The 12,776-nt window shown below is 38.9% G+C and overlaps 1 protein-coding gene across 1 annotated transcript in view; it reads right to left on the minus strand.

The window, feature by feature from the left end:
- gpc6b (glypican 6b) overlaps positions 1–12,776 on the minus strand; it is a 97,777-nt gene that overhangs the window by 52,928 nt on the left and 32,073 nt on the right. Inside the window, exons 3-4 of the mRNA XM_038720602.1 lie at positions 11,645–12,036; positions 4,400–4,565 (exon numbers count right to left, since the gene is read on the minus strand). Of these exons, the coding sequence (XP_038576530.1) occupies positions 4,400–4,565; positions 11,645–12,036 (558 nt within the window). The remainder of the gene's footprint in view (positions 1–4,399; positions 4,566–11,644; positions 12,037–12,776) is intronic.

The raw sequence follows: 12,776 nt of genomic DNA on the forward strand, positions 1-12,776 counted from the left end.
CATGCCAGCATCTGTCAGTCTTGTCCTTTCTCCTGCCGCACTGCAGCTGCTCTGCCCTGTGCTTGTTCAACACAGAGATATTGAGGCCACAATGCTCATCTGTGAAATATATCTGCTTCCATATCAATATTAGTGCATCTATGTATCCACAGCAAACATCCACCAAACATTTTGATTTCTTTTCTGCCTGTCACACAATGTATAGTTACAGAAGTAGACACAATGGATGTAGGAATACTGTACTTAATCATCACAGTATTCTTTTAAAACTGGTTGTTTCCCTGATCTAATTGGTTACTGAAAATATTAAAGACGTGGTATTATGCTTTTTGGCTTTCCCCCTCTCCTTCATTGAGTTATATCTCTTTTTTGTGCATGTAACAGGTTTGCAAGTGAAAAAGCCCAAAGTCCAGCCAAAAGGGAGCTCCCATCTCCCACAGAAAACTCTGCTCTGAACCGCTTGAAAACAGCTAGTTTGTAGTCCAGCCCTTCACTTCCTTTACTTGTGACATCACAATGAAAACTCGTCATAAAGCTTGCCAAGCGGCTAGCAGGGGTCAGGCACGCCCTCAAACCAAGCTAGTCTGAGCAGAGGCCCTTTGGCTCGACTCGCCTTTGTCCATTGTTGAAATGTTGTACCTGTACCTGCTTCCAGGTACTTTTTTCGTATCACCTCACCTCCATCGAGGTTCCAAGCGAGCTGAGGGATACTAAAATGTAACGTGAAAACAGGACAGACTGCTGATTGGTCAGAGAGAATATACACTAGTCACTGCATCATCATTGCTGCACCAGACAGAGGCCAGCAACAGAAAGTTTTATATTTTACAGTTTTCGTATGGAATTTCATCACTAAATCCACTTCTGAGAAGTTTTGAGGTGAGAAATCAGCTGTGTAGATTTCGAATATTGACAGTTTTACGAGAAGTGATGGCGGAACAAAAATGTGCTTGAATATTTTCGGAGTTGAGGAGCTCCGCAAGTGGCTGCGGGGGGAAGCCTGTACCAACCCGTGGGAAGAGCGTGTGATGCCGGCCAGCCGCCCGCTCACAGAGCCCTCTGCTCCCGCCGTCACACAGACCGCTGCAGCAACAACGGCAGAGGAAAACACAGCTGGAAGGTTTTCATACCGCTTATCTGTCTTTACATTCTGAGGAATGTTGAAACGTTTTAACTTAAAAAAGAGAAAGCTGTGTGGATCGCTGGTGTGTGTGTCGCATTGAACATTACGTTGCAGCAGTTGTGTGTGGCGTTGCTATGACGACAAGCTATGTACTATCTGTGGGTACTATCTGCAAAGGAAAACGGAGCAGGGCCGAGTAGAGTCGCTTCTATCGATTTGCGCTATGGTAGCATTTTTCGGCAAGGCAGCATAGATCGTCAGAACACCGGCAACAGTTCAACGTTTAGTCCTAAAAGATGATGCAACTCCAACTCTGTTTGGGCCTGGAAATTCACAATCACAACCTGTAAGTATGCTTTATTGGTTGTGAATTATATTTAAAATAAACACGGCAATGTAACTTCACAGACTGTTCAAGTGCGGAATTGTTGTAAACATTGGCTAACACAGCTAAAGTTATAGCTATAATAATAATGTTACACCTGATGTGAAAGCTACTGAGCAAACGTTCAAATTGTTTGAATTGTTTGATTGGCTAGTAGTCCTTACCTGGAAACTGCGCATGTGCAACTCCCAACAAAGATTTTGTACAAGTAAGATGCACCACTCTGTAGCTCAAGAGTGAGGCGTACAACATGTAGGGTGAAAAGAGGAGCTGCAATGTGCAGTATGAGAAAAATATGGTGTTTTTTGAAAATTAAACCATGTAAACCTGTTCCGGTACAACCCCTAAATAAGATTTTGAACCTGAAAATGAGCATAATACCACCTCTTTAAGCTTTAAACAAGAAGACTGGTATACTTTGATAGACAAATTGTTACACTGTTATACACTGACAAAATAAAGGAAAAAAAAATCACATTATTTCTTAGATTACACATTCTGTTGTGGTTATTGCTGTTTCTCATCTTTGTCCTCAAAGTCTACATGTACCTGGTGTATCAAGCATATCTTTAAAGCTCTATTAAGATATATTTTTGATAATAACACTTAATAAAATGACTGAATGTAACAATGTTGCTACTGCTGATTGCACTGAGAATCAACATCTTGGCCCTGAAGCTCTTTCCAGCTTTCACCCACATTGTTTTGGTTCGCTGGTCCATATAGCCCCAGTGGCTCTCACAAAGACTGGCAAAAAACTTTGTGCAGCTGCTCCAAGGTCACAAGCAAACACACACTGGTTGTACACTATGTGCCTGGTGTAAAATGGCAGAGTGCCAAAGATAACGAGGGACTGGTGAGGAGTACCGAACATGAAGCAAACCAAAAAAAAAAATCTCAAATGGTTTCTTAGGAAATGGAGGACTAAACAAGGGGAGTGAATACTGGATGTACATTTGTAAGGCGCTCTGAATCTGCTCAATGTATATGTAAGTGGTCAAATATCACTCTAAGTTGTAGCGAACTGCAGTTTGATATCTTTAGCTTCTGTTTTGTGACATATTTCCCAGTGAAACAGAGTATGTTGAATGGGCAATGATTTCGAAAGGGATTTGATCAAACCTTTCATAGAGTGAGCGTGGCTTGTGAGCTTTAATTTTTGGGGATCAATCAGCCATTAGGAGGTGGGTGATGGGAAGAAATTAATACATTAGATTTCAACCACATTCGCTCGGAAATGTAAACACAAATGCTTTGCTAACTGTTATCTAAACACACACCTTTGACCATGATGTAACTCTGCTAGCTATTACAATCAAATAAATTTGATTAGATACATTTGTGCAAAAGATGAGTAAATGTATTTCCAAGTTTCACAGGAAGAGAAAAGACAAGAGATAATAAAACAAATGAATCCTTGGACATAGGACCAGAACTTGCATCTTCTTTATTTTACTATGCCTAACACCCAAACTACGCAATTTTCAATTTTGAGTGATGCGATTTCAGTGTTTTATTTACCACAGGCTGGCAAAACCAGAGCTCCTTTTCCTGTTTCTGACAGCAGCCTAGTCATGTTTTCACTGTCACTGCTTTAGTTCAATCCTTTAAAATGACAGCAGAAATCATCTGTGCAAGGCAATCTATGAAATATTAAATAAATATATAAATATTACATTCATGCTTGTACTTCTTGTCTCCGAGCTGAACGAGTTCCCAGTGAACTTCTCTTCACAAAACTTGACACTCCCCGCAGTGCACTTCTGCCCTATTACAACTCCCCATTTAGCCCAGCAGGAGAGCAGAATCCCATGAATAAAATCTTTTCATGAAATGTTGATAGAAGAGTGACAAATAAAGCACCTTCTTATCCAAGGCCCCATTGTGCGTCAATGGAAGTCATGTCAAAACATGATAACAACACAGCACCAGCTGTAACCTCTCTTAAAATAGAAAGTCAAACTTGACAGCACAACACACCTATTTCCGTAATCCAGCAGATTTACAAGGTAAACATTTGACCCGAGTCATCTTTTTACATTTTATTTACATATCAGTCTATTTTGAACAAAAACATTGTAAAATGAGTTACACACATTCAGTTTGCTTAGGCCAAAAGTCACACTCAGGATAACAGAAGCAAAGAAAGGCAATAATGACTTGAATCCTATGAGCAACTCTATCCCCAATTGTGAATTTAACCTCCTGGAAATTGTGAAATTGTGAAAAAGTGAAACCAAAACCACGGTAATTCATATGAATGGTTATTAAAGTAAAAAAATGTTTCAGCGCTATAAATTCTAACTTAAAGTATTCAGTGGTGCAGGTATGGAGGATCGAAACTGCCAAATAAATAAATAAATAACTGAATAAATAAATGAATATAAAATTAAATGCACCAAAATAATATTAAAGATACAGACTACATCAGTACAGCTCGCACCACCACTCAAATAAATCAATAAATCAAATGGAAAATAAAATGTAAATAAATCGGGTAATTAATACAAAGGTAAATGAATATTGCAGTAAATTAAAACAGAGATCAATTTATGTCACATTTTATAAATGAATTAATGCTTACATTTGTTTTTAATATTTTTGTTGCATTTAATGGCATATTAATTAATTTATTGAGTCATTTATTTATTTATTTTTGATTTTGGCAGTCCTCCACATTAAAATGCAACCTTGTCTAAAGCAACAAATAGTACACACACACACACACACACACACACACACACACACACACACACACACACACACACACACTACATCAATAAGTCCAACATATATAAAACATCAAATAAAAACAACAAATTCAATAACAGGAGATAACAGAACAGCATGACCCAGGTGAAAAACTGTGGAGTAATGCTTCAAAGACTTACCAATGTACTGGTTCCACTCTGGATCCAGATCAGCTTGATTGGCCAGACAACCCTTCATTACATTCAGACAGTAGTTTTTACATGGTTTAACTGCTGGCATGCCCTGACAAAAGGGGCAGTACAGCATCTTGGTCAGTGCTCGGATACAGGCTGGGGTGCTGTTTACCTGCAAGAGTACACAGAGTGTGACAGCAGTCATTAGCAACAGGACAGCTCCTTAAAAACATTCTGTCGTCTAATAATTACATTAATTCCCTGAGGATTTAAAGGGTAGGCAATGTTGGAGAAACTAGCAAGAGACCGCTAGATTTTGAAAGTATCCCCAAAACGCACAGACAGAGTGAGACGCTTTTCGACCAAAAGTACCCGGGACTTTTAAGTCCCCAGATCTCTTTTTAAGGAACTAAAAGGTTCCTTCAGCCCGCTGTTGTGTGCGTTTCCACCATGGTCTAAAGACCTGCGAAGATTAGGCAAATTAACCAGCTGACGTAGGCTGTAGGCCTGGCTGTACACAGCGATGCACAGGCATCATTATTTGTAACCACGATCCATGAGGAGCATTTATAAATGAACATCAGATTTGACTGGAACATAATGAAAAACTATAGGCTTAGCTTGACTATTAAAACAGCTATTTTGTGTGGGAGAGGAGACGCACGATAAGTTTGTTACACATTTAATAACAAACTGGATAAAGCCATAAAGTTCTTCAAATAACTCCAGCACAGAGAAAGCAGCACAAAAATAAAATCGCGACAGTTTGGAAGGTTATTACAACATTTCCAGCCGACAACAGCTGCAGATCAGCTGGCAGCACATGTCTGTGTCTGCCTGCTTCGGAGGAAAGGGATGTTTAACGAGCTTTACCAGCTGGTTCGCTTGTTTTGGAGAGGAGGAGACCGACTTCGTCTCCTTGTAGAAACTTCCTGACTGATGAAAACTCAAAACAACAATTTCTGACCCAGTGTTTAGCGTAACTCCATCAGCTGCTCGCTGTAAACACACTGCTGAACGCTGGCTGCTGTTTCCCAGCTATAAATTTAATGCCGACATACGATCTCAGGAGGACATCCGCGAGAAATGTGTGGATAACAAACTGGATAAAACCATCAAGTTCTTAAAATAATGCCAGCCCAGATAAAACAACGCAAAAATAAAATCGCGACAGTTTTGAAGGTTATTAAAACATTTCCAGAGACAAGAGCTGCAGATCAGCTAGTCTGTGTCGCCTGAGCGTTTGAGGTAGTTTAACGAGCTTTATTACCTGCTGTAATCAGCTGTTCAGCTGGTTTTGAAGAGGAGGAGACCGACTTCTGCTCTGTGTAGAAACTTCCTGACTGATGAAAACTTAAAAACAACAACTCTGGACACAGTTACTCCATCAGCTGTTTTCTGTAAACACACCCAGGCAGGCTGCTATTTACATTTAATGCCGACGATTGATCTCAGGGGGACAGTGGCGAGACGTGTGCTATTTGACTGCTGATTGTGATTGATTGGTTTGCAAACAATGGTGGAAAAGAGAGGAGCAGTAGTAGACAAACAGCTGACATTCTCCATTTACAGCCAGTAGCCTCTACTCGCCCATTCAGAAATTCACTGCAAGGCAAGCCCTGCTCCCCCAAAGTACCCGGTACTTTCGGAAAGTACTACCCCCCGAGCAGGGTCTTTTTAGTGGGTAAATGAAGACCCCAGAACTACATTTAGACCCTGGTCCCTCTGGTGGGAACGCAGTGAGTTCCTAGTTCCGGGGTATAGTTCCTTTGGTCGAAACGCAGCTAGACTGCGTGCAGGTAGGCAGGTTAGTAGGTTGGTTGTGCTTTAATGTAACTTACTTTGCCTGAACGCACCACAATTGAGGATTCTTAGCAAAGTCAGTCCAGAAAGAAAATATTTGTGTAATACAGTTTGAAGTTCAGAATACTATTGTCAGTTTATTATATTGGGAAAAGTTGCAGATTCAAAGTGTACACATTCAGAAATGCCACAAGAGCAGAGACAAAAGAGATGTTCTGCTGACCAAAGGCTTTTGAACATTTGTGAGCACTGTCAACTACATGGTGTGTGATCATTGTCAAACAATTTGACCTGCATTTTAATGTCAAATATTTAATAATGAAAGATATTTATTTGCCTGCTCATCAGGCAGAATTAGCTGTCAAACATGTTGTATTACTCATCGTTCCCTTTTTAGTTTTTATTTCTTTGACTTAAAAGAAGGATATTGTTGTGTGACAGGTGGAGTTTGGCGAAGGCGTTAAGGCATAAATAATAAACACACATCCTGACATACAAAGCCCCAGCCAATCTCAGCACATGCTACTGCGGGAGAAGCATAAATTCCATGGAAACAACATTCTGTGTTTTCCAAGATAATCACTCACACAGCAATGACCCTAACCCTACAACAGGCAGTTCTGTTTACTTCCTCTTTTTACAGCTTTTGGTGTCAATATCTCAAACTCTTAAATTGAGCGTGTTTTTTGCCATAACATCTATCACAGATATTCAAAGCACCTCTAAAACAGGATTCTCTTAATAACTTATAACTTAGATTTAGATGTATCACCCATCACTCACGCATGCACTGTTACAAAAAACTGATTAAGTTTTAAAATTGTGTATTTGTGGATATGATCAATATTAACACAGATGTCTTACTAATGTTGTGTTTAGAACCACATTATCATTTTAGTGGGTAAATTTTCAGTAAATATTTTTTTATTACAAATTAGATTCATAATGTATTTGAAGAGGGTGGAAAACAACAACATAATGAGTCAGTTTAACAACCCATTGTGGCACTAATTAAGTGCTGAGTGAATTTCATAGAGTGTTGCTATGTTAATCCAAAAACAAGATCTTAATATCACAACCTGCTAAACATGATGCTTTTCAAAGGTTTTCCAAGACATATTATCATTTTGGACAGACTGATGACCATAAGAAAGCTGTGCAGATCTAGAAATACAGTTTTTTTAGGGAGAAGATTAATTAGAAATTAGAAGACTTTGCAGCCATAAGCTTTGATGGATGAGAACGGAGTGCTGTATGTTGTGCACATTTTAAGGTCATCTTGGGCTTCAATCGCAAATGTGTTATTGTAAATAACTGACTTAGTCTGCAGGCCACTTTGTTGAACAGCAGGGATTGCACAAACTCTAAAAAATTGTTTTTGCCTGCATTCAGGAGGTAATGTGATAGTGACGGAATACCCACATAAAAAACTCCAGGAAACAGGTGACCGTTGGCTGAATCAGCTGTTCTCTGCAGTATTACATTCAGGCCACACATGTAGACTATGTACATACCAAAGTGCAGCATCTTATCAGTGATTGTTTCGCGATGTGTAAGCAGTGACATATCAGATAGTAAATACATACTTGACTGCATGACCGAGTAAAACTGTTTTTATTAGATGAATTCTAAAGAGCGTGTTTGACTCAGCATTCTTATTCTTCAACACTTAAATGCTTGCACTCTGGAGCCCTGTCAAGATGTTTGAAGTAAAAACCCCTGGGTCGCAGCTAATTTACTTTTTTATGTGTTCCATGAATCACCAACAAGCATCTTATTAAGCATCTTTCAGGCTTCAGTGCAGAGTATTAAAGTAAAACTGAATGTAACTGTATTATCACAGCAGGTTGAGGAATGTAATTTCAGTCTTTCAGTGGAAACCTATGACCCCGATCACACAGGGATGAAAGTCTGTCATTCTTGTTACTTTAATACAATTATAGCAGAACAAGCTGCATGATTGTTGTGTTGTTGTTGCTAGGCAACCATATAATCAGTTGATGGTCAGCTCTGGTCAGTTACTTAATCAGAGCGTAGAAAAAGTAACCACATTAAATGTTATTTAGTAAGCTGTGGTTCTTGTATGGGACACGGTGTCACCATTCCCATCCTTTATGCTGCATATAAGCTTCACATGATTTAGTTACAGCCATATATACGGTTGCTGTGGGTAAACAACACGTGTCTCAAAACAAGTAGCTGGTTGGAGATAATATATTAGTCTGCAAGAAAATCATATATAATATCTGTACTGCCACATTTCTAATTAGAAGTAAACAGCAATATTGTTGTCAAGACAGGTAAATTTAAATTTATATAGCCCAATATTACGAATCACAAATTTGTCTCAAAGGTTGTATTGTTGTAATGCAAGTTGTTCTAAACTATGTAACGTAAGTCTAAGTGAGAAGAAAATGTACCCTTTGCTGAAAGTTTTTGAGTGGCATCTGACTATAACTATTAATTTATTTTAAAAACAAAGTGATTTGCAGTAAAACTCTGAAAATACAACAACAGATGGTAAAAACAAAATTAAAATAAGAATGAGATGACATTTAAAATTCCAATTCCCCCAAAAAACACTGCTAGAACAACAACAACAAAAAAAGCCTGCCTTAGGGGCCTGGACAACAAAGGTCCAGCCAGTCTTTGTGACAAACTGAGATTTTAGACCCACCTAAGGCTAAAAGAGTCTTGCCAAAAGATCTCAGCGACCAGGTTTGTGAGGAATTAGCTGATTTAGCTAATCATAAGGAGCCTGACCAAGCAAAGCTTTTTAAAACAAGCAACACAATCTTAAATCAGTTCTATAACAGACAGGTAAGTGTGGTGCAACAAAGATTGGTTTATTATAGTCAGTTCAGTTCAGTTGGAATGTGATAGAAGTCTGGCAGCAACATTTTTTCTTAGCTGTAGTCGGTGGATATGTCGCCTGCTAAGACCAGAATAAAGTCAGGTACAGTAGTCAATGCTGGAGGAGATAAAAACATAGATGACCTTCTACAGGTCTGCAAATTAGAGAAATTACCTGATCTTGGTTATATGTGTTAATGTTTGATGTGCCTAGACCCCAACTTCTTTCTCACCTCAGTGTTAAGTGTATAAAGAGAGGAGTAGAGGTATTTCTGTCACCCCACAGAGTCAGGCACCAAGGAAGTCTGTAATGCACCTGCCCTGACTAACAGACAACCTTGACATATAACTTTGCAGACTACGGTCATATCCTAGCTTGACGCTGAATATTCTAAAAATGCTGCTGCCAACATCTATCACACCTGACACAGGTGCAGGGCCACAAAATAGACAAGAATTTGTTCTCAGTAGATTTAAAGGTCACAAGGATAAATAATCATTGTTTTTACAATTATTATTATTATTATTATTATTATTATTATTATTATTATTAGTAGTAGTAGTAGTAGTTCCTCTTTCATTCTTTTTTGTAGAAAACATTGTCAAGAGAATCTTTCTAATCTAAAATTTCAAACAAAACAATAAATGATTTAATTAATTTAGAATCATCAAAATTAATTAGTGATAGTCATTTTTTAAAATGTTAAATAATATTAATTGTATTTTTCATCGCTCCACACACTACACAAAAACTGTGTAGTGTGTTACCTTCCCTCATATTTTGAGTTGTGAAAATCTTCCAAAAAATAATTACAGACAAGTGTAACAATAGAACTGAATGCACAAATCAACAATCATTCATTCTATTGTATGAAAATAGAAATGCAATTAAGTGACTGATTGAATGAATGCTTCCTACAATAGTAACATGCTGTGCAATATCATCACATTTTACTTTTACAAAGTGGACTGAAAGTTGGCTGTAATGTAAGCACAGCTTACACTTTGCAGCTGTTATTTATTGACATCTTACAACAGAGAGCGCATTCAGGTAACAAACATATTATTTTTAGTTACCCACGTGCAAATTTAAAATATTCCAAATATCAATAACCAGGCAGATGATTATATGATTTTAATCACTTCAAATAAACAGAAGCAGATGCACTGTTTGAGTATAGATCTCGGATGAGAATGAGCTTTGTTTATGAGACTCCAGGCAAGCGTTTCTGCTTCCTTAAAGCTCCGCTGGGTTTTGTCTCTTAAGCTGCGTAAAGAAATAAAGTACTACATCATCTACTTTAATTCAATATATATCCCAGCAGCAATAAGCATGGATGTCACATCTTTAAGGCGCTGTGCAACAGACACCTCTAGCAGGGTGTCTTATTCCATTATGCTTACACCCAATCCCTCATGATGAGTTGATACCCTGGGGATCAAAGGGCTGCAGTCCCAGACACATGACCTGGATCTCCGGTCCCACTGAAATGTCAAGAGGTGAAGCTGGGACATGCTGGCTTGTAAGAAACTCAGAGTGTAACTCAGTAAACGCATACTAACAACACATATACTTCTAAATGAGCCTCACCACTACTACTGGTGAGGGGAGACTGACACAAACAGCGCAGGGAGCATGTTTCAAGTTCAATGAGTACACCATGGTGAGAATATAAGAAACTTAATGTTGGATTTCTTGGAGAACAGCAGTGCCTTCTGCTTTGTATATTCCTCTCTGTGTCTGATGTTTGAGGGTTACTATATTTTCATTGCCCTCTGTTTATATACTGTACAGCAGGTCTATAAATATTTATAATAGTGTTGATAATCCAATCTTACTGATATCACTAGAGTAGTGAAAAGGAACCAGGGTGGCTGGTGATTTGCAGTGTAGTGCTTATCAGTGCTTCTCTCAACCCATAAGAAGGCGTGTAGAAACAGTCCTGTTGTTGTTGAGTGTGACTAAATCCAGGCCTTAGCCTCTCGCTTTTCCCTTTAATCTTACTTTGTAAGACTACACACACTCCCAGGGCAGCATGATATACTGCAGAAGCTGCATTAAGATTACATCGCATCAAACAGAATACTAAGGCTACAGCATGATTAATGGCTTCTGTATACAAGGTGAACAAATATTAGGCAATAGAGCAATAAACAGTGATGGCAGACATTTATTTTCTCTCCTTTTTCATTGTCTGGGCATTTCTCCTGAGCAATCCACGTACCCTTCAACACTGTTTTCTAGACAGCACCCGAGCAAGCCGCCTCAAGCCCCATACTTCCTGAAGACATGCACCGAGAGAGCACATATTAGTCAGAAAAGTATATGGGAGGACCTTGTTTGGGGTGAAAAACCTGGGGGAAATGTGTGCTTGCTGCAGAAACTCCAAACAAGACCTTGGGCTTCCTAAAATGTGCGTAGGATACATAGCAAGTTTTAATTCAGCTGAGGTGAAACGCTGAATATTTTCCAACAGATTCAGAAAGTGAAATTGAATGAAATGTGGTTATGTTCAAGGTTTGTGAATGACAGTTAATTGGGTGTTTTATAATCCAGTTAAATTTGAATGTTACTAAAGTGATGAGCACTTTTACCTTAGACACTCTCTGGGCCACCTCCCGGCCAACAGAGAGTCCTTGGACAAATGTGCGTGCAGCGATGAATGCCCGGGTAACCTGAGCCTTGAGTTTCCTAGGCACGTCTCCAAAGGGCTTGAGCTGGTCGGTGTACTTACTGATACACTCCAGATAGTCCTCAGTGATGACGTACTGGGAGTTGAGCAGTGTGAACATACGCTCCAGCAGCCGCGACCAAAAGTCATTAAGCATTTCCTCCAGGTTAACATTTCCTCCTGTGTAATAGCGCTTCAGCTCGGCAAACAGGTTCGCAAAGACCTCTGAGTTCTGCATGTAAGGCGTGCCATAAGTCTTCTCAAACATCTCATTCAGAGACCTCTCTGTGTTTTCCAGTAGCTCCAGGAAGAATTCTGGGTTAAGAAGAAAAGAAAAAGTGTTACTTATTGTCTGATTTTCTTTCATGTTAATTTAGATTGATACACTGTACATGGCATACATAGATATGTCTTGATAAGGTGCACTGGGAACCTTCCCTAAATGTGTGACTGAAATAGAAATGCAGCAAAAATTACATTAAATGAGTCTGATTGCAAGATAGAACGGAGCTTAAAAAGGAAGACTGCTAGATTATGAAGCGACAGCAAATATGCAGACAACCAAAAAATACGAAAATAGCAAATCAATTAGGGCTTCTGATGTTGATTTCATTTTAAAGAGACTTCACAGCTTGATTGTTGCTACTTGCTACAGTAAACTACTTTTGACATTGCAATCGGAGCCCTCCTCATATAGCTCTGGAATGCAATAAGTTCTGTGTTTGCAGTGTATAAGGTCTGTATTGTCCGCATCTCACCTGTAACTCCACCCAAAAAAAACATTCCAGCATAAACTGTCAGATGAAGTGTAATACATTATCATTCAATATGATGATGTTTCTTTAGGGTTTGCGGTCATTCCGCATTTCCTTTTTTAGGCACCACTTGTTGGTTTGCCTTATGACCGCTATGATTCACCAGAAATTAGGATGAGATGATCATTTTTCTGACCATCTGCTATCCATAATGATAGTCCTTGCTTTCAAGGACCCAGGACCCCATCAAAACTGCACATTTAACTGCAAAGTGAAATAGTTCAAGACTAGTCAGAGAAG

The sequence above is a fragment of the Micropterus salmoides genome, unplaced genomic scaffold (assembly GCF_014851395.1).
Source record: "Micropterus salmoides isolate LMB-PRFRI ecotype aquatic unplaced genomic scaffold, ASM1485139v1 Ms_hic_scaffold_15, whole genome shotgun sequence".
Lineage (NCBI taxonomy): Eukaryota > Metazoa > Chordata > Actinopteri > Centrarchiformes > Centrarchidae > Micropterus > Micropterus salmoides.